The sequence below is a fragment of the Staurois parvus genome, unplaced genomic scaffold (genome assembly GCF_062004578.1).
Source record: "Staurois parvus isolate SC_StPar_1 unplaced genomic scaffold, SC_StPar_1.0 ptg000154l, whole genome shotgun sequence".
Classification (NCBI taxonomy): domain Eukaryota; kingdom Metazoa; phylum Chordata; class Amphibia; order Anura; family Ranidae; genus Staurois; species Staurois parvus.
In genome coordinates, this window is record NW_028317950.1 from 13,024,316 (window position 1) to 13,045,800 (window position 21,485).

The 21,485-nt window shown below is 57.6% G+C and overlaps 3 protein-coding genes across 3 annotated transcripts in view; 2 read left to right on the forward strand and 1 right to left on the reverse strand.

Moving 5' to 3' along the window:
• Positions 1 to 21,485, reverse strand: part of LOC149463526 (ficolin-1-B-like) — a 638,327-nt gene that overhangs the window by 96,750 nt on the left and 520,092 nt on the right. The window lies entirely within an intron of this gene.
• Positions 14,171 to 18,883, forward strand: LOC149463527 (uncharacterized). Its single transcript, XM_089675317.1, has 2 exons — positions 14,171 to 14,381; positions 18,003 to 18,883. Exons 1-2 carry the CDS (start codon positions 14,171 to 14,173, stop codon positions 18,596 to 18,598), a joined length of 807 nt encoding a protein of 268 aa, XP_089531443.1. The 3' UTR covers positions 18,599 to 18,883.
• On the forward strand, positions 15,411 to 16,510 carry LOC149463528 (uncharacterized). The gene is made up of 2 exons (XM_089675384.1): positions 15,411 to 16,418; positions 16,460 to 16,510. The coding sequence occupies exons 1-2, from the start codon at positions 15,411 to 15,413 to the stop codon at positions 16,508 to 16,510; spliced, it is 1,059 nt and encodes a 352-aa protein (XP_089531510.1).

A 21,485-nucleotide genomic window follows, 5' to 3' on the forward strand; every position in this document is an offset into this window, starting at 1 on the left:
AGGAGGCGGTACAGGGGCCCATGGCAGATTAGGGGCCTGGCAGCAGTAATGGGAGGCCCGTAATCTGCCAGCACCCTATGACAAAATGGAACCCAGCAGCAGTGTGAGGAGACCTGAAAGTGGCACATGGCAGAGTGTGGCGATGGAGACAGCAGCAATGGGAGGCCGTACAGGGACCCATGACACACTGTGGACCTGGCAGCAGCGTGAGGAGGCGGTACGGGGGCCCATGGCAGATTAGGGGCCTGGCAGCAGCAATGGGAGGCCCGAAATCTGCCAGCACCCTATGACAAAATGGAACCCAGCAGCAGTGTGAGGAGACCTGAAAGTGGCACATGGCAGAGTGTGGCGATGGAGACAGCAGCAATGGGAGGCCGTACAGGGACCCATGACACACTGTGGACCTGGCAGCAGCATGAGGAGGCGGTACAGGGGCCCATGGCAGATTAGGGGCCTGGCAGCAGCAATGGGAGGCCCGTAATCTGCCAGCACCCTATGACAAAATGGAACCCACCAGCAGTGTGAGGAGACCTGAAAGTGGCACATGGCAGAGTGTGGCAATGGAGACAGCAGCAATGGGAGGCCGTACAGGGACCCATGACACACTGTGGACCTGGCAGCAGCGTGAGGAGGCGGTACGGGGGCCCATGGCAGATTAGGGGCCTGGCAGCAGCAATGGGAGGCCCGTAATCTGCCAGCACCCTATGACAAAATGGAACCCAGCAGCAGTGTGAGGAGACCTGAAAGTGGCACATGGCAGAGTGTGGCGATGGAGACAGCAGCAATGGGAGGCCATACAGGGACCCATGACACACTGTGGACCTGGCAGCAGTGTGAGGAGGCGGTACAGGGGCCCATGGCAGATTGGGGGCCTGGCAGCAGCAATGGGAGTCCCGTAATCTGCCAGCAACCTATGACAAAATGGAACCCAGCAGCAGTGTGAGGAGACCTGAAAGTGGCACATGTCAGAGTGTGGCGATGGAGACAGCAGCAATGGGAGGTCGTACAGGGACCCATGACACACTGTGGACCTGGCAGCAGCGTGAGGAGGCGGTACAGGGGCCCATGGCAGATTGGGGGCCTGGCAGCAGCAATGGGAGGCCCGTAATCTGCCAGCAACCTATGACAAAATGGAACCCAGCAGCAGTGTGAGGAGACCTGAAAGTGGCACATGTCAGAGTGTGGCGATGGAGACAGCAGCAATGGGAGGTCGTACAGGGACCCATGACACACTGTGGACCTGGCAGCAGCATGAGGAGGCGGTACGGGGGCCCATGGCAGATTAGGGGCCTGGCAGCAGCAATGGGAGGCCCGTAATCTGCCAGCACCCTATGACAAAATGGAACCCAGCAGCAGTGTGAGGAGACCTGAAAGTGGCACATGGCAGAGTGTGGCGATGGAGACAGCAGCAATGGGAGGCCGTACAGGGACCCATAACACACTGTGGACCTGGCAGCAGCGTGAGGAGGCGGTACGGGGGCCCATGGCAGATTAGGGGCCTGGCAGCAGCAATGGGAGACCCGTAATCTGCCAGCACCCTATGACAAAATGGAACCTAGCAGCAGTGTGAGGAGACATGAAAGTGGCACATGTCAGAGTGTGGCGATGGAGACAGCAGCAATGGGAGGTCGTACAGGGACCCATGAGACACTGTGGACCTGGCAGCAGCATGAGGAGGCGGTACAGGGGCCCATGGCAGATTAGGGGCCTGGCAGCAGCAATGGGAGGCCCGTAATCTGCCAGCACCCTATGACAAAATGGAACCCAGCAGCAGTGTGAGGAGACCTGAAAGTGGCACATGGCAGAGTGTGGCGATGGAGACAGCAGCAATGGGAGGCCGTACAGGGACCCATGACACACTGTGGACATGGCAGCAGCGTGAGGAGGCGGTACGGGGGCCCATGGCAGATTAGGGGCCTGGCAGCAGCAATGGGAGGCCCGTAATCTGCCAGCACCCTATGACAAAATGGAACCCAGCAGCAGTGTGAGGAGACCTGAAAGTGGCACATGGCAGAGTGTGGCGATGGAGACAGCAGCAATGGGAGGCCGTACAGGGACCCATGACACACTGTGGACCTGGCAGCAGCGTGAGGAGGCGGTACAGGGGCCCATGGCAGATTGGGGGCCTGGCAGCAGCAATGGGAGGCCCGTAATCTGCCAGCAACCTATGACAAAATGGAACCCAGCAGCAGTGTGAGGAGACCTGAAAGTGGCACATGGCAGTGTGGCGATGGAGACAGCAGTAATGGGAGGTCGTACAGGGACCCATGACACACTGTGGAACTGGCAGCAGCATGAGGAGGCGGTACAGGGGCCCATGGCAGATTAGGGGCCTGGCAGCAGCAATGGGAGGCCCGTAATCTGCCAGCACCCTATGACAAAAATGAACCCAGCAGCAGTGTGAGGAGACCTGAAAGTGGCACATGTTTGGGGCATGATTCATGGCGGATTTAGTCAGTTGTGTCAGGAACTGGTGGTTTGAAATCCAGACTAATCCACGCCTGATTCATTTTCACAAACGTGAGTCTCTCCACCCTTTGGGTGGACAGTCGTGTCCTCCGCGGAGTTACAATACCTCCTGCCGCACTAAACACGCGCTCCGATGCCACGCTACTGGCCGGGCATGACAGCCTTTAAAGGGCAAATTCAGCTAGTTGGGGCCAAAGGTCAAGTTTCGTTGCCCAGTAGTCAAGGGGATTGTCTACCTCGGTTGGCAGGGTGCTGTCCAAGTAGGCCCAAGCCTGTTGTTTGAGGTCCTGCTCCAGGTCCACCTGATGCTGCTGCGGCTGGTTAGTAGTTTCCTCACTGCGCTGGTGAAGAAAGCTACTCATCATCGACTGCAGACTGAGGCAGCCGCTGCTGTTGGAGCTGCCACTGCTCCTACCACCCCACCCCTCCCCTGCTGCCATGGCAGCGGAACGCGAGCGCACAGGGCCCACAGTGTCTGAGGATGGACGTTGGCGCAGAAAGGCAGAGACCAACTGACTACATAGGTGGTTTTTATAGTACGTTATTTTGGCCTCCCTCTCAGCAGGTGTGAAAAAGGCCACCATTTTTGAACGGTAGCGAGGGTCCAACAAGGTGGACAGCCAAAAGTCATCCCTCTGTCTGATGGTTATTATTCGGCTGTCGCTACGCAAGCAACCGAGCATGCTATGGGCCATTTGTGCCAAGGAATGCAAGGGACTCCCTGCCTCCATCTCCACAGCACACTGCCACGGAGCGTCTGGGTCCTCTGTCTCCTCCTCCTCCTCTACCAGATGCTCCTGCTCCTCCACTCCTGTCCGCTGAGTGGAAAAACCACCCATTTCACTCAATAATTCCAGAGCACCAATGTCCTCCTCTACCTCCTCCTCTTCTTCCTGTCCTGCCCCCACAGGGGTCATGTGGCATTGAGATCTGTGCGCCACGTCTACCGCACCCTGTCCAGCCATTGTTAACAGCATTTGTTCCAGGACGTGCAACAGAGGAATGACGTCGTTCATCCCATAGTCCTGCCAACTCACGAATAGCGTGGCCTCCTCAAAGGGCATGAGCAAGCGGCAGGTGTCACGCATGAGCTGCCAATGGCTGACATCGAAGTTACACAGGGGAGTACCTTTATCCGCTTGTAACATCAGGAAAATCGGTGATGGCCTTTCGCTGTTCGTAAAGGCGGTCTAACATATGTAGGGTTGAATTCCACCTTGTTGCAACGTCACAGCATGAGGAGTCGGTACGGGGGCCCATGGCAGATTACGGGCCTGACAGCAGCAATGGGAGGCCCGTAATCTGCCAGCAACCTATGAAAAAATGGAACCCAGCAGCAGTGTGAGGGGACCTGAAAGTGGCACATGGCAGAGTGTGGCGATGGAGACAGCAGCAATGGGAGGCCGTACAGGGACCCATGAGACAATCTGGACCTGGCAGCAGCATGAGGAGGCGGTACAGGGGCCCATGGCAGATTAGGGGCCTGGCAGCAGCAATGGGAGGTCCGTAATCTGCCAGCAACCTATGACAAAATGGAACCCAGCAGCAGTGTGAGGAGACCTGAAAGTGGCACATGGCAGAGTGTGGCGATGGAGACAGCAGCAATGGGAGGCGGTTCAGGGACCCATGAGACACTGTGGACCTGGCAGCAGCGTGAGGAGGCGGTACAGGGGCCCATGGCAGATTAGGGGCCTGGCAGCAGCAATGGGAGGCCCGTAATCTGCCAGCACTCTATGACAAAATGGAACCCAGCAGCAGTGTGAGGAGACCTGAAAGTGACACATGGCAGAGTGTGGCGATGGAGACAGCAGCAATGGGAGGCCGTAGAGGGACCCATGAGACACTCTGGACCTGGCAGCAGCATGAGGAGGCGGTACAGGGGCCCATGGCAGATTACAGGCCTGGCAGCAGCAATGGGAGTCCCGTAATCTGCCAGCAACCTATGACAAAATGGAACCCAGCAGCAGTGTGAGGAGACCTGAAAGTGGCACATGGCAGAGTGTGGCGATGGAGACAGCAGCAATGGGAGGCCGTACAGGGACCCATGAGACACTGTGGACCTGGCAGCAGCATGAGGAGGCGGTACAGGGGCCCATGGCAGATTAGGGGCCTGGCAGCAGCAATGGGAGGCCCGTAATCTGCCAGCACCCTATGACAAAATGGAACCCAGCAGCAGTGTGAGGAGACCTGAAAGTGGCACATGGCAGAGTGTGGCGATGGAGACAGCAGCAATGGGAGGCCGTATAGGGACCCATGACACACTGTGGACCTGGCAGCAGCGTGAGGAGGCGGTACGGGGGCCCATGGCAGATTATGGGCCTGGCAGCAGCAATGGGAGGCCCGTAATCTGCCAGCACCCTATGACAAAATGGAACCCAGCAGCAGTGTGAGGAGACCTGAAAGTGGCACATGTCAGAGTGTGGCGAAGGAGACAGCAGCAATGGGAGGTCGTACAGGGACCCATGACACACTGTGGACCTGGCAGCAGCATGAGGAGGCGGTACAGGGGCCCATGGCAGATTAGGGGCCTGGCAGCAGCAATGGGAGGCCCGTAATCTGCCAGCACCCTATGACAAAATGGAACCCAGCAGCAGTGTGAGGAGACCTGAAAGTGGCACATGTTTGCGGCATGATTCATGGCGGATTTAGTCAGTTGTGTCAGGAACTGGTGGTTTGAAATCCAGACTAATCCACGCCTGATTCATTTTCACAAACGTGAGTCTCTCCACACTTTGGGTGGACAGTCGTGTCCTCCGCGGAGTTACAATACCTCCTGCCGCACTAAACATGCGCTCCGATGCCACGCTACTGGCCGGGCATGACAGCCTTTCAAGGGCAAATTCAGCTAGTTGGGGCCAAAGGTCAAGTTTCGTTGCCCAGTAGTCAAGGGGATTGTCTACCTCGGTTGGCAGGGTGCTGTCCAAGTAGGCCCAAGCCTGTTGTTTGAGGTCCTGCTCCAGGTCCACCTGATGCTGCTGCGGCTGGTTAGTAGTTTCCTCACTGCGCTGGTGAAGAAAGCTACTCATCATCGACTGCAGACTGAGGCAGCCGCTGCTGTTGGAGCTGCCACTGCTCCTACCACCCCACCCCTCCCCTGCTGCCATTGCAGCGGAACGCGAGCGCACAGGACCCACAGTGTCTGAGGATGGACGTTGGTGCAGAAAGGCAGAGACCAACTGACTACATAGGTGGTTTTTATAGTACGTTATTTTGGCCTCCCTCTCAGCAGGTGTGAAAAAGGCCACCATTTTTGAACGGTAGCGAGGGTCCAACAAGGTGGACAGCCAAAAGTCATCCCTCTGTCTGATGGTTATTATTCGGCTGTCGCTACGCAAGCAACCGAGCATGCTATGGGCCATTTGTGCCAAGGAATGCGAGGGACTCCCTGCCTCCATCTCCACAGCACACTGCCACGGAGCGTCTGGGTCCTCTGTCTCCTCCTCCTCCTCTACCAGATGCTCCTGCTCCTCCACTCCTGTCCGCTGAGTGGAAAAACCACCCATTTCACTCAATAATTCCAGAGCACCAATGTCCTCCTCTACCTCCTCCTCTTCTTCCTGTCCTGCCCCCACAGGGGTCATGTGGCGTTGAGATCTGTGCGCCACGTCTACCGCACCCTGACCAGCCATTGTTAACAGCATTTTTTTCCAGGACGTGCAACAGAGGAATGACGTCGTTCATCCCATAGTCCTGCCGACTCACGAATAGCGTGGCCTCCTCAAAGGGCATGAGCAAGCGGCAGGTGTCACGCATGAGCTGCCAATGGCTGACATCGAAGTTACACAGGGGAGTACCTTTATCCGCTTGTAACATCAGGAAAATCGGTGATGGCCTTTCGCTGTTCGTAAAGGCGGTCTAACATATGTAGGGTTGAATTCCACCTTGTTGCAACGTCACAGCATGAGGAGTCGGTACGGGGGCCCATGGCAGATTACGGGCCTGACAGCAGCAATGGGAGGCCCATAATCTGCCAGCACCCTATGAAAAAATGGAACCCAGGAGCAGTGTGAGGGGACCTGAAAGTGGCACATGGCAGAGTGTGGCGATGGAGACAGCAGCAATGGGAGGCCGTACAGGGACCCATGAGACAATCTGGACCTGGCAGCAGCATGAGGAGGCGGTACAGGGGCCCATGGCAGATTAGGGGCCTGGCAGCAGCAATGGGAGGTCCGTAATCTGCCAGCAACCTATGACAAAATGGAACCCAGCAGCAGTGTGAGGAGACCTGAAAGTGGCACATGTCAGAGTGTGGCGATGGAGACAGCAGCAATGGGAGGCGGTTCAGGGACCCATGAGACACTGTGGACCTGGCAGCAGCGTGAGGAGGCGGTACAGGGGCCCATGGCAGATTAGGGGCCTGGCAGCAGCAATGGGAGGCCCGTAATCTGCCAGCACTCTATGACAAAATGGAACCCAGCAGCAGTGTGAGGAGACCTGAAAGTGACACATGGCAGAGTGTGGCAATGGAGACAGCAGCAATGGGAGGCGGTACAGGGACCCATGAGACACTGTGGACCTGGCAGCAGCATGAGGAGGCGGTACAGGGGCCCATGGCAGATTACAGGCCTGGCAGCAGCAATGGGAGGCCCGTAATCTGCCAGCAACCTATGACAAAATGGAACCCAGCAGCAGTGTGAGGAGACCTGAAAGTGGCACATGGCAGAGTGTGGCGATGGAGACAGCAGCAATGGGAGGCCGTACAGGGACCCATGAGACACTCTGGACCTGGCAGCAGCATGAGGAGGCGGTACAGGGGCCCATGGCAGATTAGGGGCCTGGCAGCAGCAATGGGAGGCCCGTAATCTGCCAGCACCCTATGACAAAATGGAACCCAGCAGCAGTGTGAGGAGACCTGAAAGTGGCACATGGCAGAGTGTGGCGATGGAGACAGCAGCAATGGGAGGCCGTACAGGGACCCATGACACACTGTGGACCTGGCAGCAGCGTGAGGAGGCGGTACAGGGGCCCATGGCAGATTGGGGGCCTGGCAGCAGCAATGGGAGGCTCGTAATCTGCCAGCACCCTATGACAAAATGGAACCCAGCAGCAGTGTGAGGAGACCTGAAAGTGGCACATGTCAGAGTGTGGCGATGGAGACAGCAGCAATGGGAGGTCGTACAGGGACCCATGACACACTGTGGACCTGGCAGCAGCATGAGGAGGCGGTACAGGGGCCCATGGCAGATTAGGGGCCTGGCAGCAGCAATGGGAGGCCCGTAATCTGCCAGCACCCTATGACAAAATGGAACCCAGCAGCAGTGTGAGGAGTCCTGAAAGTGGCACATGTTTGGGGCATGATTCATGGCGGATTTAGTCAGTTGTGTCAGGAACTGGTGGTTTGAAATCCAGACTAATCCACGCCTGATTCATTTTCACAAACGTGAGTCTCTCCACACTTTGGGTGGACAGTCGTGTCCTCCGCGGAGTTACAATACCTCCTGCCGCACTAAACATGCGCTCCGATGCCACGCTACTGGCCGGGCATGACAGCCTTTCAAGGGCAAATTCAGCTAGTTGGGGCCAAAGGTCAAGTTTCGTTGCCCAGTAGTCAAGGGGATTGTCTACCTCGGTTGGCAGGGTGCTGTCCAAATAGGCCCAAGCCTGTTGTTTGAGGTCCTGCTCCAGGTCCACCTGATGCTGCTGCTGCTGCGGCTGGTTAGTAGTTTCCTCACTGCGCTGGTGAAGAAAGCTACTCATCATCGACTGCAGACTGAGGCAGCCGCTGCTGTTGGAGCTGCCACTGCTCCTACCACCCCACCCCTCCCCTGCTGCCATGGCAGCGGAACGCGAGCGCACAGGGCCCACAGTGTCTGAGGATGGACGTTGGCGCAGAAAGGCAGAGACCAACTGACTACATAGGTGGTTTTTATAGTACGTTATTTTGGCCTCCCTCTCAGCAGGTGTGAAAAAGGCCACCATTTTTGAACGGTAGCGAGGGTCCAACAAGGTGGACAGCCAAAAGTCATCCCTCTGTCTGATGGTTATTATTCGGCTGTCGCTACGCAAGCAACCGAGCATGCTATGGGCCATTTGTGCCAAGGAATGCGAGGGACTCCCTGCCTCCATCTCCACAGCATACTGCCACGGTGCGTCTGGGTCCTCTGTCTCCTCCTCCTCCTCTACCAGATGCTCCTGCTCCTCCACTCCTGTCCGCTGAGTGGAAAAACCACCCATTTCACTCAATAATTCCAAAGCACCAATGTCCTCCTCTACCTCCTCCTCTTCTTCCTGTCCTGCCCCCACAGGGGTCATGTGGCGTTGAGATCTGTGCGCCACGTCTACCGCACCCTGACCAGCCATTGTTAACAGCATTTGTTCCAGGACGTGCAACAGAGGAATGACGTCGTTCATCCCATAGTCCTGCCGACTCACGAATAGCGTGGCCTCCTCAAAGGGCCTAAGCAAGCGGCAGGTGTCACGCATGAGCTGCCAATGGCTGACATCGAAGTTACACACGGGAGTACCTTTATCCGCTTGTAACATCAGGAAAATCGGTGATGGCCTTTCGCTGTTCGTAAAGGCGGTCTAACATATGTAGGGTTGAATTCCATCTTGTTGCAACGTCACAGCATGAGGAGTCGGTACGGGGGCCCATGGCAGATTACTGGCCTGACAGCAGCAATGGGAGGCCCGTAATCTGCCAGCACCCTATGAAAAAATGGAACCCAGCAGCAGTGTGAGGAGACCTGAAAGTGGCACATGGCAGAGTGTGGCGACGGAGACAGCAGCAATGGGAGGCCGTACAGGGACCCATGAGACACTCTGGACCTGGCAGCAGCATGAGGAGGCGGTACAGGGGCCCATGGCAGATTAGGGGCCTGGCAGCAGCAATGGGAGGCCCGTAATCTGCCAGCAACCTATGACAAAATGGAACCCAGCAGCAGTGTGAGGAGACCTGAAAGTGGCACATGGCAGAGTGTGGCGATGAAGACAGCAGCAATGGGAAGCGGTACAGGGACCCATGAGACACTGTGGACCTGGCAGCAGCGTGAGGAGGCGGTACAGGGGCCCATGGCAGATTAGGGGCCTGGCAGCAGCAATGGGAGGCCCGTAATCTGCCAGCACTCTATGACAAAATGGAACCCAGCAGCAGTGTGAGGAGACCTGAAAGTGGCACATGGCAGAGTGTGGCGATGGAGACAGCAGCAATGGGAGGCCGTAGAGGGACCCATGAGACACTCTGGACCTGGCAGCAGCATGAGGAGGCGGTACAGGGGCCCATGGCAGATTACAGGCCTGGCAGCAGCAATGGGAGGCCCGTAATCTGCCAGCAACCTATGACAAAATGGAACCCAGCAGCAGTGTGAGGAGACCTGAAAGTGGCACATGGCAGAGTGTGGCGATGGAGACAGTAGCAATGGGAGGCCGTACAGGGACCCATGAGACACTCTGGACCTGGCAGCAGCATGAGGAGGCGGTACAGGGGCCCATGGCAGATTAGGGGCCTGGCAGCAGCAATGGGGGGCCTGTAATCTGCCAGCACCCTATGACAAAATGGAACCCACCAGCAGTGTGAGGAGACCTGAAAGTGGCACATGGCAGAGTGTGGCGATGGAGACAGCAGCAATGGGAGGCGGTACAGGGACCCATGAGACACTCTGGACCTGGCAGCAGCATGAGGAGGCGGTACAGGGGCCCATGGCAAATTAGGGGCCTGGCAGCAGCAATGGGAGGCCCGTAATCTGCCAGCACCCTATCACAAAACGGAACCCAGCAGCAGTGTGAGGAGACCTGAAAGTGGCACATGGCAGAGTGTGGCGATGGAGACTGCAGCAATGGGAGGCGGTACAGGGACCCATGAGACACTGTGGACCTGGCAGCAGCATGAGGAGGCGGTACAGGGGCCCATGGCAGATTAGGGGCCTGGCAGCAGCAATGGGAGGCCCGTAATCTGCCAGCACCCTATCACAAAACGGAACCCAGCAGCAGTGTGAGGAGACCTGAAAGTGGCACATGGCAGAGTGTGGCGATGGAGACAGCAGCAATGGGAGGCCGTACAGGGACCCATGACACACTGTGGACCTGGCAGCAGCATGAGGAGGCGGTACAAGGGCCCATGGCAGATTAGGGGCCTGGCAGCAGCAATGGGAGGCCCGTAATCTGCCAGCACCCTATGACAAAATGGAACCCAGCAGCAGTGTGAGGAGACCTGAAAGTGGCACATGGCAGAGTGTGGCGATGGAGACAGCAGCAATGGGAGGTCGTACAGGGACCCATGAGACACTCTGGACCTGGCAGCAGCATGAGGAGGCGGTACAGGGGCCCATGGCAGATTACAGGCCTGGCAGCAGCAATGGGAGGCCCGTAATCTGCCAGCAACCTATGACAAAATGGAACCCAGCAGCAGTGTGAGGAGATTTGAAAGTGGCACATGGCAGAGTGTGGCGATGGAGACAGCAGCAATGGGAGGCCGTACAGGGACCCATGAGACACTCTGGACCTGGCAGCAGCATGAGGAGGCGGTACAGGGGCCCATGGCAGATTAGGGGCCTGGCAGCAGCAATGTGAGGCCCGTAATCTGCCAGCACCCTATGACAAAATGGAACCCACCATCAGTGTGAGGAGACCTGAAAGTGGCACATGGCAGAGTGTGGCGATGGAGACAGCAGCAATGGGAGGCGGTACAGGGACCCATGAGACACTGTGGACCTGGCAGCAGCGTGAGGAGGCGGTACAGGGGCCCATGGCAGATTATAGGCCTGGCAGCAGCAATGGGAGGCCCGTAATCTGCCAGCACCCTATGACAAAATGGAACCCAGCAGCAGTGTGAGGAGACCTGAAAGTGGCACATGGCAGAGTGTGGCGATGGAGACAGCAGCAATGGGAGGCCGTACACGGACCCATGAGACACTCTGGACCTGGCAGCAGCATGAGGAGGCGGTACAGGGGCCCATGGCAGATTACAGGCCTGGCAGCAGCAATGGGAGGCCCGTAATCTGCCAGCACCCTATGACAAAATGGAACCCACCAGCAGTGTGAGGAGACCTGAAAGTGGCACATGGCAGAGTGTGGCGATGGAGACAGCAGCAATGGGAGGCGGTACAGGGACCCATGAGACACTGTGGACCTGGCAGCAGCAAGAGGAGGCGGTACAGGGGCCCATGGCAGATTAGGGGCCTGGCAGCAGCAATGGGAGGCCCGTAATCTGCCAGCACTCTATGACAAAATGGAACCCAGCAGCAGTGTGAGGAGACCTGAAAGTGGCACATGGCAGAGTGTGGTGATGGAGACAGCAGCAATGGGAGGCCGTACAGGGACCCATGACACACTGTGGACCTGGCAGCAGCATGAGGAGGCGGTACAGGGGCCCATGGCAGATTAGGGGCCTGGCAGCAGCAATGGGAGGCCCGTAATCTGCCAGCACTCTATGACAAAATGGAACCCAGCAGCAGTGTGAGGAGACCTGAAAGTGGCAATGGCAGAGTGTGGCGATGGAGACAGCAGCAATGGGAGGCCGTACAGGGACCCATGAGACACTCTGGACCTGGCAGCAGCATGAGGAGGCGGTACAGGGGCCCATGGCAGATTACAGGCCTGGCAGCAGCAATGGGAGGACCGTAATCTGCCAGCAACCTATGACAAAATGGAACCCAGCAGCAGTGTGAGGAGACCTGAAAGTGGCACATGGCAGAGTGTGGCGATGGAGACAGCAGCAATGGGAGGCCGTACAGGGACCCATGAGACACTCTGGACCTGGCAGCAGCATGAGGAGGCGGTACAGGGGCCCATGGCAGATTAGGGACCTGGCAGCAGTAATGGGAGGCCCGTAATCTGCCAGCACCCTATGACAAAATGGAACCCACCAGCAGTGTGAGGAGACCTGAAAGTGGCACATGGCAGAGTGTGGCGATGGAGACAGCAGCAATGGGAGGCGGTACAGGGACCCATGAGACACTGTGGACCTGGCAGCAGCAAGAGGAGGCGGTACAGGGGCCCATGCCAAATTAGGGGCCAGGCAGCAGCAATGGGAGGCCCGTAATCTGCCAGCACTCTATGACAAAATGGAACCCAGCAGCAGTGTGAGGAGACCTGAAAGTGGCACATGGCAGAGTGTGGCGATGGAGACAGCAGCAATGGGAGGCCGTACAGGGACCCATGACACACTGTGGACCTGGCAGCAGCATGAGGAGGCGGTACAGGGGCCCATGGCAGATTAGGGGCCTGGCAGCAGCAATGGGAGGCCCGTAATCTGCCAGCACTCTATGACAAAATGGAACCCAGCAGCAGTGTGAGGAGACCTGAAAGTGGCACATGGCAGAGTGTGGCGATGGAGACAGCAGCAATGGGAGGCCGTACAGGGACCCATGAGACACTCTGGACCTGGCAGCAGCATGAGGAGGCGGTACAGGGGCCCATGGCAGATTACAGGCCTGGCAGCAGCAATGGGAGGCCCGTAATCTGCCAGCAACCTATGACAAAATGGACCCCAGCAGCAGTGTGAGGAGACCTGAAAGTGGCACATGGCAGAGTGTGGCGATGGAGACAGCAGCAATGGGAGGCTGTACAGGGACCCATGAGACATTCTGGACCTGCCAGCAGCATGAGGAGGCGGTACAGGGGCCCATGGCAGATTAGGGGCCTGGCAGCAGCAATGGGAGGCCCGTAATCTGCCAGCAACCTATGACAAAAAGTAATGCCCGTAGCAAAAAAAAGGAAAGGAAAATCAGCGCAGGGCAGGCATGACTAGGCCTAGAGTGGGAAGGAGAATAGGAAAGGGTTAATGATGTGCCAGGGGGGTGTGGAAAAGGATAGATGGGTGTGCTGGTTGGTGGAGAGAGAGCGTGGGTGGGCTCTGCCGCACCTTAGGGTGGGGTGTCCCAGGGGGGGGGAGGCATCATTTCGGACCTGGACGTTGGTGAGTGAGATTCATTCCCTCCCAACGCCAGCATATTGTTAGGGCCTTTTTCCCTGGGGGTCTCGTTGCGGTCTTTGGGGGGCTGTCATGGATGGCTTGGTGGCCCAGCTGCGTGAGGCGGCAGCCTCTCATGGGATGGACTGGCTGCAGAGCCGGGTCTCTGCCTTCCTGCAGGACCCGTGCGTGTCCCTGGACCCGGGCTTATCGCTGGGCCCGGGCTCATCACCAGAGGGAGAGGGGCGGGTGCGCCCACGTGCCTGGGGGTCTCGGCCTCCGGAGCGCTGTAGTCCGGGCTCCCCCTCCCCCAGAGCTCAGCGCCGGGTGTCTGCCTTCATGCAGGACCCGGGCTTGTCCCAGGACCCGGGTCTTTCACAGGACCCGGCCTCATCACCAGCGGGAGAGGGGCGGGTGCGCCCACGTGCTCGGAGGTCTCGGCCTCCGGAGCGCTTTAGTCCGGGCTCCCCCTCCCCCAGAGTTCAGCGCCACACTGGGAGCCCCGTTCGGGACCCTCCGGCCCCGCTGGCAGGGCGCTCCATTGCCTCTGCTCGCGGGGAGGCCGGGAGGAATCCCCGACAACGGCGGAGCTCGGCGGGCGGGGTCTCGCGGGGAGGAAGCCCCTCCCCCCCGCCCGCACGGCTTAGGAAGCAGGATGTCGCCGGCTCCTCCACTGACCAGGTGCCTGTCAGGGAGGGAGCCCAACGAGGGAGACGCAGCGCTGCGGCTGCCGGGCTGTCCCCTGCTGCGGCCGGCAGGCCCCATGGGAAGCGTGGAGCGGCGGCTCCGAAGAGCCACAGGCTGGATGGACGTGCTGCCAGGGGCGTGTCTGGTCGGACCCCAGGGACGTCGATGGGCGTGGCTGGTGCCGGGAGGCGGAGCCAGCAGAGGCACAGCGCTCGAGGATCCGTGGCTCCTGGGACTGGGAGGCCATCCAGCCGTCGAGGGGAGGACGTGAGATCGGAGGGCGAGCTGTCGGAACCCGATACGGGGGCGACAGCTGGCCGCTCGGCATCGCTGGACGTGGGTCGCGCGGCTGATGGGACGTCTCCTGGGCAGCCTGGTGAGTTACCTTTTTTCTTTTTCTTCAGCACTAGGGGACCTGTGGGGGGGCGGGGCCTCGGCGGTGCGGGAGGTCGGCGTTCCCGATTCGGGTCGCGGGGGGGGGCTCTGCGATTTGATTTCCGGTTTGCGTACCTTGTTGCAGCGCCTTGAGCTGGGCGGTAGTGGGGTCCCTGGGCCTGCTGCGGCGTGGCTCCCGCCGGCTGGTGGGGACGGTTTACAAGTCCGAGTGCAGGACGGGGGGCCGTGCGGAGATCGGGGGTTTCTCCTCCCTCTGGTTCTGGGCCTGCGGTGGTTGCGGCGGAATCTGATGCTTTGGGTTCCACGGCTTTGGATGGGGGTGCGGGGGTGTCCGGAGCGGTCGGCTTGGCGGACTCGGCCAAGTGCGAGGTATACGTGTGCTTCGAGGGCCCTTTAGGTGCGCACTTGCCGTTGGAGGTTCGGGAGCGGATTTGGAGCGGGGAGTATGTGGAGATCTTCACGCTCTTGCCGTTGGAGCGTTTTCCTTTGGAGGGGTTGCGGGTTGACGAGGGCAGGCGGGAGGAAGCGGAGAAGCGGCGTTTTCGGTTTATCCCGCGTACTTTTGCAAATTGGATGCAGGCGTTTGCGATCATGGCCAGTGTTATTGGGGAGAAGGCTCCTGAGCATTGCTCGGCGCTTTTTTGTTACCTTGACGCCATTAGCGAGGCTCACAGGGTTTACGGTGGGACTGCGTGGCTTCGGTATGATGAGCAGTTTCGGCAGCGGCGGGCTGTTCGCCCTTCCTTGCGTTGGGACCATAAGGACATTGGCCTTTGGATGCGCCTCATGACTCCAGCGAGGCCTCCTGGTCCGTTTTTTCAGGGGGGGGCCGGTGGTTCATTCTCCCCCGGACAATCGGCCTCAAAGCGTAGGGGCTTCTGTTGGCAGTTCCAGGAAAGCGCTTGTCGTTTCGGAGGCTCCTGCCGTTTTAAGCATGAGTGTTCCGGTTGCGGTGGCTCCCATCCGTTGTCGCGCTGTTTCAAGCGGGGCAGAGGCCCTTCCGGCGAGCATGCGGGTAAGAGGGACGACACCGGTGAGGGTGGAAAGGATGCAGCCTTTCCTAGATAGATATCCTGATCGGGCAGCCGCTGTGCTGCTGGCGGCAGGTTTTTCGGAGGGTTTCCACATCCCGTGCACTTTGACTTCCGTTCCCCCTTTGGCTCGGAACTTGCGGTCGGCCTTGCGGCATGCGGAGGTTGTTTCGGTTAAGTTGCGAAAAGAAGTGGGGTTAGGTCGTATGGGCGGCCCATTTTCTTGCGCCCCGTTTTCGGATCTGGTGGTTTCCCCCTTGGGGGTGGTGCCCAAGAAAGAGCCGAATTCGTTTCGGTTAATTCATCACCTGTCTTTTCCTAAAGGGGGGTCGGTGAATGACGCTATCGATCCGCAGTCCTGTTCAGTGTCTTACACGTCGTTTGACGCGGCGGTTTTCTGGGTTCGTCGTTATGGGCGTGGTTCGCTTATGGCGAAATCGGATGTTGAGTCCGCGTTTCGATTGTTGCCGGTACATCCGGACAGTTTTCGTTTCTTGGGTTGTCATTGGGAGGGCTCGTTTTACGTTGATAGGTGCCTTCCCATGGGGTGTTCCATATCTTGCGCTTTGTTTGAGCAGTTCAGTTCGTTCGTGGAGTGGGTGGTGCGGGATGTTTCCGGGGTCAATTCTGTCATCCACTATTTGGATGATTTTCTTTGCGTGGGTCCGCCAGCTTCCAGAGTGTGCGCCGTTTTGCTGGCCACTTTGCAGCACGTTGCTGAACGTTTTGGGATTCCGCTGGCTTTGGACAAGACGGAGGGCCCGGCTTCGGTCATTACTTTCCTGGGTATCGTTTTGGACTCTGATGCAATGGAGTGCCGGCTGCCTGAGGACAAGCTTTTGGCCCTGCAAGGGGAAATTGGTGGGGTGCTCGGCAAGCGAAAAATTCAACTGCGGGCCTTACAGTCGTTGTTGGGTAAACTGAACTTCGCTTGTCGCATCCTGCCAATGGGTCGGGTGTTTTGCCGCCGGTTGGCGGCGGCGACGGCAGGGATTGCTTCCCCTTTACATTTTATTCGTTTGACTAGGGAGCATCGGGAGGATTTGCGGATTTGGCACAATTTTTTGACTTCGTTTAACGGACGGGCTTTGTGGATGTCTGGCCCGGTCAGCAATTTTGACTTGGACTTGTTCACGGATGCGGCGGCTTCCGGGGGTTATGGGGCCTTTTTTCAGGGACGGTGGAGTGCGGCTCCGTGGCCTCCTTCCTGGGTGGCGGCGGGTTTCCTTCGTAACCTGGTTCTGTTGGAACTTTTTCCGGTGGTCTTGGTGGTTGAGGTTTGGGGTGCAGATTTTCGTAATCAGAAGGTTCGTTTTCATTGCGACAATTTGGGGGTGGTTCAGGTCATCAACCGGGTGTCGGCTGCCTCGCGGCCGGTGGTTGGCCTGCTTCGCCATTTAGTGTTGCGTTGCCTGCAGCTGAATGTTTTTATCCATGCGGTGCATCTCCCTGGGGTGGACAACACTTTGGCTGACGCTTTGTCTCGTTTTCAGTGGGACAAATTCCGGGAGTTGGCGCCGGCTGCGGAGCACCGTGGGGTTCCTTGTCCCGACTGGCTGTGGGAGATTGCCTTGGGGTCGTATCCGGCTGGATCCGGCGGTCGGTGAGTGAGGCGACATGGTCTGCGTACTCGTCGGTTTGGCGGGAGTGGCTGGACCTGTTACAACAGGTCGATATTGATCCCTGGGGGCCGGAGGTGCGTGTGGCATTGCTGTACTATTTGGCGAGGAATTTGGTGCGGGGGGTGTCTGCTGCGGCGGTGGATCGGCGGTTGGCTGGTTTGGCCTTCTTTTTTAAGTTACAAGGGTGTCGGGATTTTACCAAAGATTTCTGGGTGCGTCAGGCTGTTCGGGGTTACCGTAGGGTTCATCGCAGTAGGGATTCTCGTCGCCCGGTGTCCTTCGAGTTGTTAGGATCTTTATTTACACATTTGCGGTTTGTTTGTTCTTCGGACTTTGAAGTGGGCTTGTTTAGGGCGGCTTTTGCGGTGGCCTTCTTTGGGGCGTTGCGTATTGGGGAGCTTGTTAGTCCATCCAAATCGGTGCTTGGGGGGTTGTTGGTGGATGATGTTGTGTGCTCGGGCGACTGGGTGGAGGTGTTCATCCGTCGGTCTAAGACGGACCGCTGGGGTCGTGGTGCGCGGGTTCGGTTTCTTGCCCTTCCAGGATCACTAGTGTGCCCGGTGCATGCGGTTCGAGAATTTTTGTCCCGGCGTCCGGTGGGGCAGGGGTCCTTTTTGATGCATGCTGATGGGTCCCCGTTAACTCGTTTTCAATTTGTGTCGGTTTTTCGGAAATGTTTACGGGATGTTGGTTTGGATGCGTCTTTGTATGCTTCGCACTCGTTTCGGATTGGGGCTGCTACTGAGGCCGCCCGGTGGGGTTTGTCGGATGAGGCGGTAAAACGGATTGGTAGGTGGGATTCGCAGAGATTTCGCCTGTACGTTCGCCCGCATCTGCTGGGGGACTAAGGGTGGTTTCCGGGTTCTTTTGGTTGCTGGGGCTGGGGGAGTTTGTCCTGTCTCTGTGATGTTGTTGGTTCTTGTGGTAGTTTTTGTTCTTTTATTTCAGATGGAGCAGTTTGCCTGGTCTGGATCCTGGGGCACTCCTACGTTTTTTGGGGGGCTCGGCGGGCGGATGTGCGGCCTAATGGCCGGCAGCTGGGATTGGCTAGGCAAGCGGCTTGTGTCAGATGGATAGGTGTGCCGGGGATGTTGTGGGGTCGTGTGGTACCTGAGGTGCGGCGTTTTGCATGCCTGGATAGACCGCCGGATGTTTTGGTGCTTCATGCGGGTGGTAACGATCTGGGGGTTCGGTCCATGCGGGAGCTGGTGCGGGATGTTAAGCTGGATTTTCTTCAATTGCGTCGGGATTATCCCGAAATGGTGTTGGTGTGGTCGGACATGGTAGCCCGCACCTCTTGGCGTTTGGCGCGGTCGGTGGAGCGGCTCAATAAGGCTCGGATCAAGGTCAACAAGGAGGTGGGGCGCTTCTTTGTTCGGAATGGGGGGTTGGTGGTCCGGCACTTTGAGTTGGAGGTTGATACTTGGCGGTATCTGCGGAGTGAAGGGGTTCATCTCAATGCCGTTGGCACGGATTTATGGGCTCTGGGTTTGCAGGACGGAGTTCAGAGAGCTGTTCGTTTGTGGTGGGGCACGCATGGGTAAGGGCTTACCCAGCGTGCTGTGGCGGTTGTTGGTCTTGGAGGCGGTTCTTATCTTGGAGGTACAGATAATGGTGTGGGACCCATCGGTGGTATGGTGTGCCCGGGGACATTCCAGTTAACCGAGGTTTAACTGGAAGGTGGTGGTGCTGCACTGCGGACGGTATGGTTGTCTCCGAGCTGGTTGGTTGCGGCTGGAGGCCTTTGTGTAATATGGTTGTCCGCAGGTGCATTTCATATCATTTTGGTGGGGTGCCTTCGAAGACCAACAACAACAACTCTGTATGTTTCTGTTATAAGGAATGGTTGGTGTTAAAAAATGTTTGTTAATAAAAGGCCATGTTGGCCATTTACTCCAAAATTGGTGTCATGGTTTTTATTTAAGTATAGTAAGGGGGGAATTTGGATGACCTATCTCTGGTGCTCTAGTCAAGTAATGCCCGTAGCAAAAAAAAGGAAAGGCAAATTAGCGCAGGGCAGGCATGACTAGGCCTGGAGTGGGAAGGAGAATAGGAAAGGGTTAATGATGTGCCAGGGGGGTGTGGAAAAGGATAGATGGGTGTGCTGGTTGGTGGAGAGAGAGCGTGGGTGGGCTCTGCCGCACCTTAGGGTGGGGTGTCCCAGGGGGGGGAGGCATCATTTCGGACCTGGATGTTGGTGAGTGAGATTCCCTCCCGCCCTCCCCTGTTATAGGGAGTTTTGTGTTCCTCTCGGGGGACAGGGGGTGGTTTCGGTTTTGGGCGGTTGTTGGTCTTGGAGGCGGTTCTTATCTTGGAGGTACAGATAATGGTGTGGGACCCATCGGTGGTATGGTGTGCCCGGGGACATTCCAGTTAACCGAGGTTTAACTGGAAGGTGGTGGTGCTGCACTGCGGACGGTATGGTTGTCTCCGAGCTGGTTGGTTGCGGCTGGAGGCCTTTGTGTAATATGGTTGTCCGCAGGTGCATTTCATATCATTTTGGTGGGGTGCCTTCGAAGACCAACAACAACAACTCTGTATGTTTCTGTTATAAGGAATGGTTGGTGTTAAAAAATGTTTGTTAATAAAAGGCCATGTTGGCCATTTACTCCAAAATTGGTGTCATGGTTTTTATTTAAGTATAGTAAGGGGGGAATTTGGATGACCTATCTCTGGTGCTCTAGTCAAGTAATGCCCGTAGCAAAAAAAAGGAAAGGCAAATTAGCGCAGGGCAGGCATGACTAGGCCTAGAGTGGGAAGGAGAATAGGAAAGGGTTAATGATGTGCCAGGGGGGTGTGGAAAAGGATAGATGGGTGTGCTGGTTGGTGGAGAGAGAGCGTGGGTGGGCTCTGCCGCACCTTAGGGTGGGGTGTCCCAGGGGGGGGGGCATCATTTCGGACCTGGATGTTGGTGAGTGAGATTCCCTCCCGCCCTCCCCTGTTATAGGGAGTTTTGTGTTCCTCTCGGGGGACAGGGGGTGGTTTCGGTTTTGGGCGGTTGTTGGTCTTGGAGGCGGTTCTTATCTTGGAGGTACAGATAATGGTGTGGGACCCATCGGTGGTATGGTGTGCCCGGGGACATTCCAGTTAACCGAGGTTTAACTGGAAGGTGGTGGTGCTGCACTGCGGACGGTATGGTTGTCTCCGAGCTGGTTGGTTGCGGCTGGAGGCCTTTGTGTAATATGGTTGTCCGCAGGTGCATTTCATATCATTTTGGTGGGGTGCCTTCGAAGACCAACAACAACAACTCTGTATGTTTCTGTTATAAGGAATGGTTGGTGTTAAAAAATGTTTGTTAATAAAAGGCCATGTTGGCCATTTACTCCAAAATTGGTGTCATGGTTTTTATTTAAGTATAGTAAGGGGGGAATTTGGATGACCTATCTCTGGTGCTCTAGTCATGGAACCCAGCAGCAGTGTGAGGAGACCTGAAAGTGGCACATGGCAGAGTGTGGCGATGGAGACAGCAGCAATGGGAGGCGGTACAGGGACCCATGAGACACTGTGGACCTGGCAGCAGCGTGAGGAGGCGGTACAGGGGCCCATGGCAGATTAGGGGCCTGGCAGCAGCAATGGGAGGCCCGTAATCTGACAGCACTCTATGACAAAATGGAACCCAGCAGCAGTGTGAGGAGACCTGAAAGTGGCACATGGCAGAGTGTGGCGATGGAGACAGCAGCAATGGGAGGCCGTACAGGGACCCATGAGACACTCTGGACCTGGCAGCAGCATGAGGAGGCGGTACAGGGGCCCATGGCAGATTAGGGGCCTGGCAGCAGCAATGGGAGGCCCGTAATCTGCCAGCACCCTATGACAAAATGGAACCCACCAGCAGTGTGAGGAGACCTGAAAGTGGCACATGGCAGAGTGTGGCGATGGAGACAGCAGCAATGGGAGGCCGTACAGGGACCCATGAGACACTGTGGACCTGGTAGCAGCATGAGGAGGCGGTACAGGGGCCCATGGCAGATTAGGGGCCTGGCAGCAGCAATGGGAGGCCCGTAATCTGCCAGCACCCTATCACAAAACGGAACCCAGCATCAGTGTGAGGAGACCTGAAAGTGGCACATGGCAGAGTGTGGCGATGGAGACAGCAGCAATGGGAGGCGGTACAGGGACCCATGAGACACTGTGGACCTGGCAGCAGCATGAGGAGGCGGTACAGGGGCCCATGGCAGATTAGGGGCCTGGCAGCAGCAATGGGAGGCCCGTAATCTGCCAGCACCCTATCACAAAACGGAACCCAGCAGCAGTGTGAGGAGACCTGAAAGTGGCACATGGCAGAGTGTGGCGATGGAGACAGCAGCAATGGGAGGCCGTACAGGGACCCATGACACACTGTGGACCTGGCAGCAGCATGAGGAGGCGGTACAGGGGCCCATGGCAGATTACAGGCCTGGCAGCAGCAATGGGAGGCCCGTAATCTGCCAG

What these genes read in the sequence shown, in the direction of transcription:
- LOC149463527 (XM_089675317.1), top strand. Translation starts at nt 14,171, where the DNA reads ATGGGCGTGGCTGGTGCCGGGAGGCGGAGCCAGCAGAGGCACAGCGCT. An exon ending in GACGTCTCCTGGGCAGCCTG is followed by an intron (nt 14,382 to 18,002) that starts GTGAGTTACCTT and finishes CTTTTATTTCAG; the next exon opens with ATGGAGCAGTTTGCCTGGTC.
- LOC149463528 (XM_089675384.1), top strand. Translation starts at nt 15,411, where the DNA reads ATGCGGGTAAGAGGGACGACACCGGTGAGGGTGGAAAGGATGCAGCCT. An exon ending in GCCGGTTGGCGGCGGCGACG is followed by an intron (nt 16,419 to 16,459) that starts GCAGGGATTGCT and finishes TCGTTTGACTAG; the next exon opens with GGAGCATCGGGAGGATTTGC.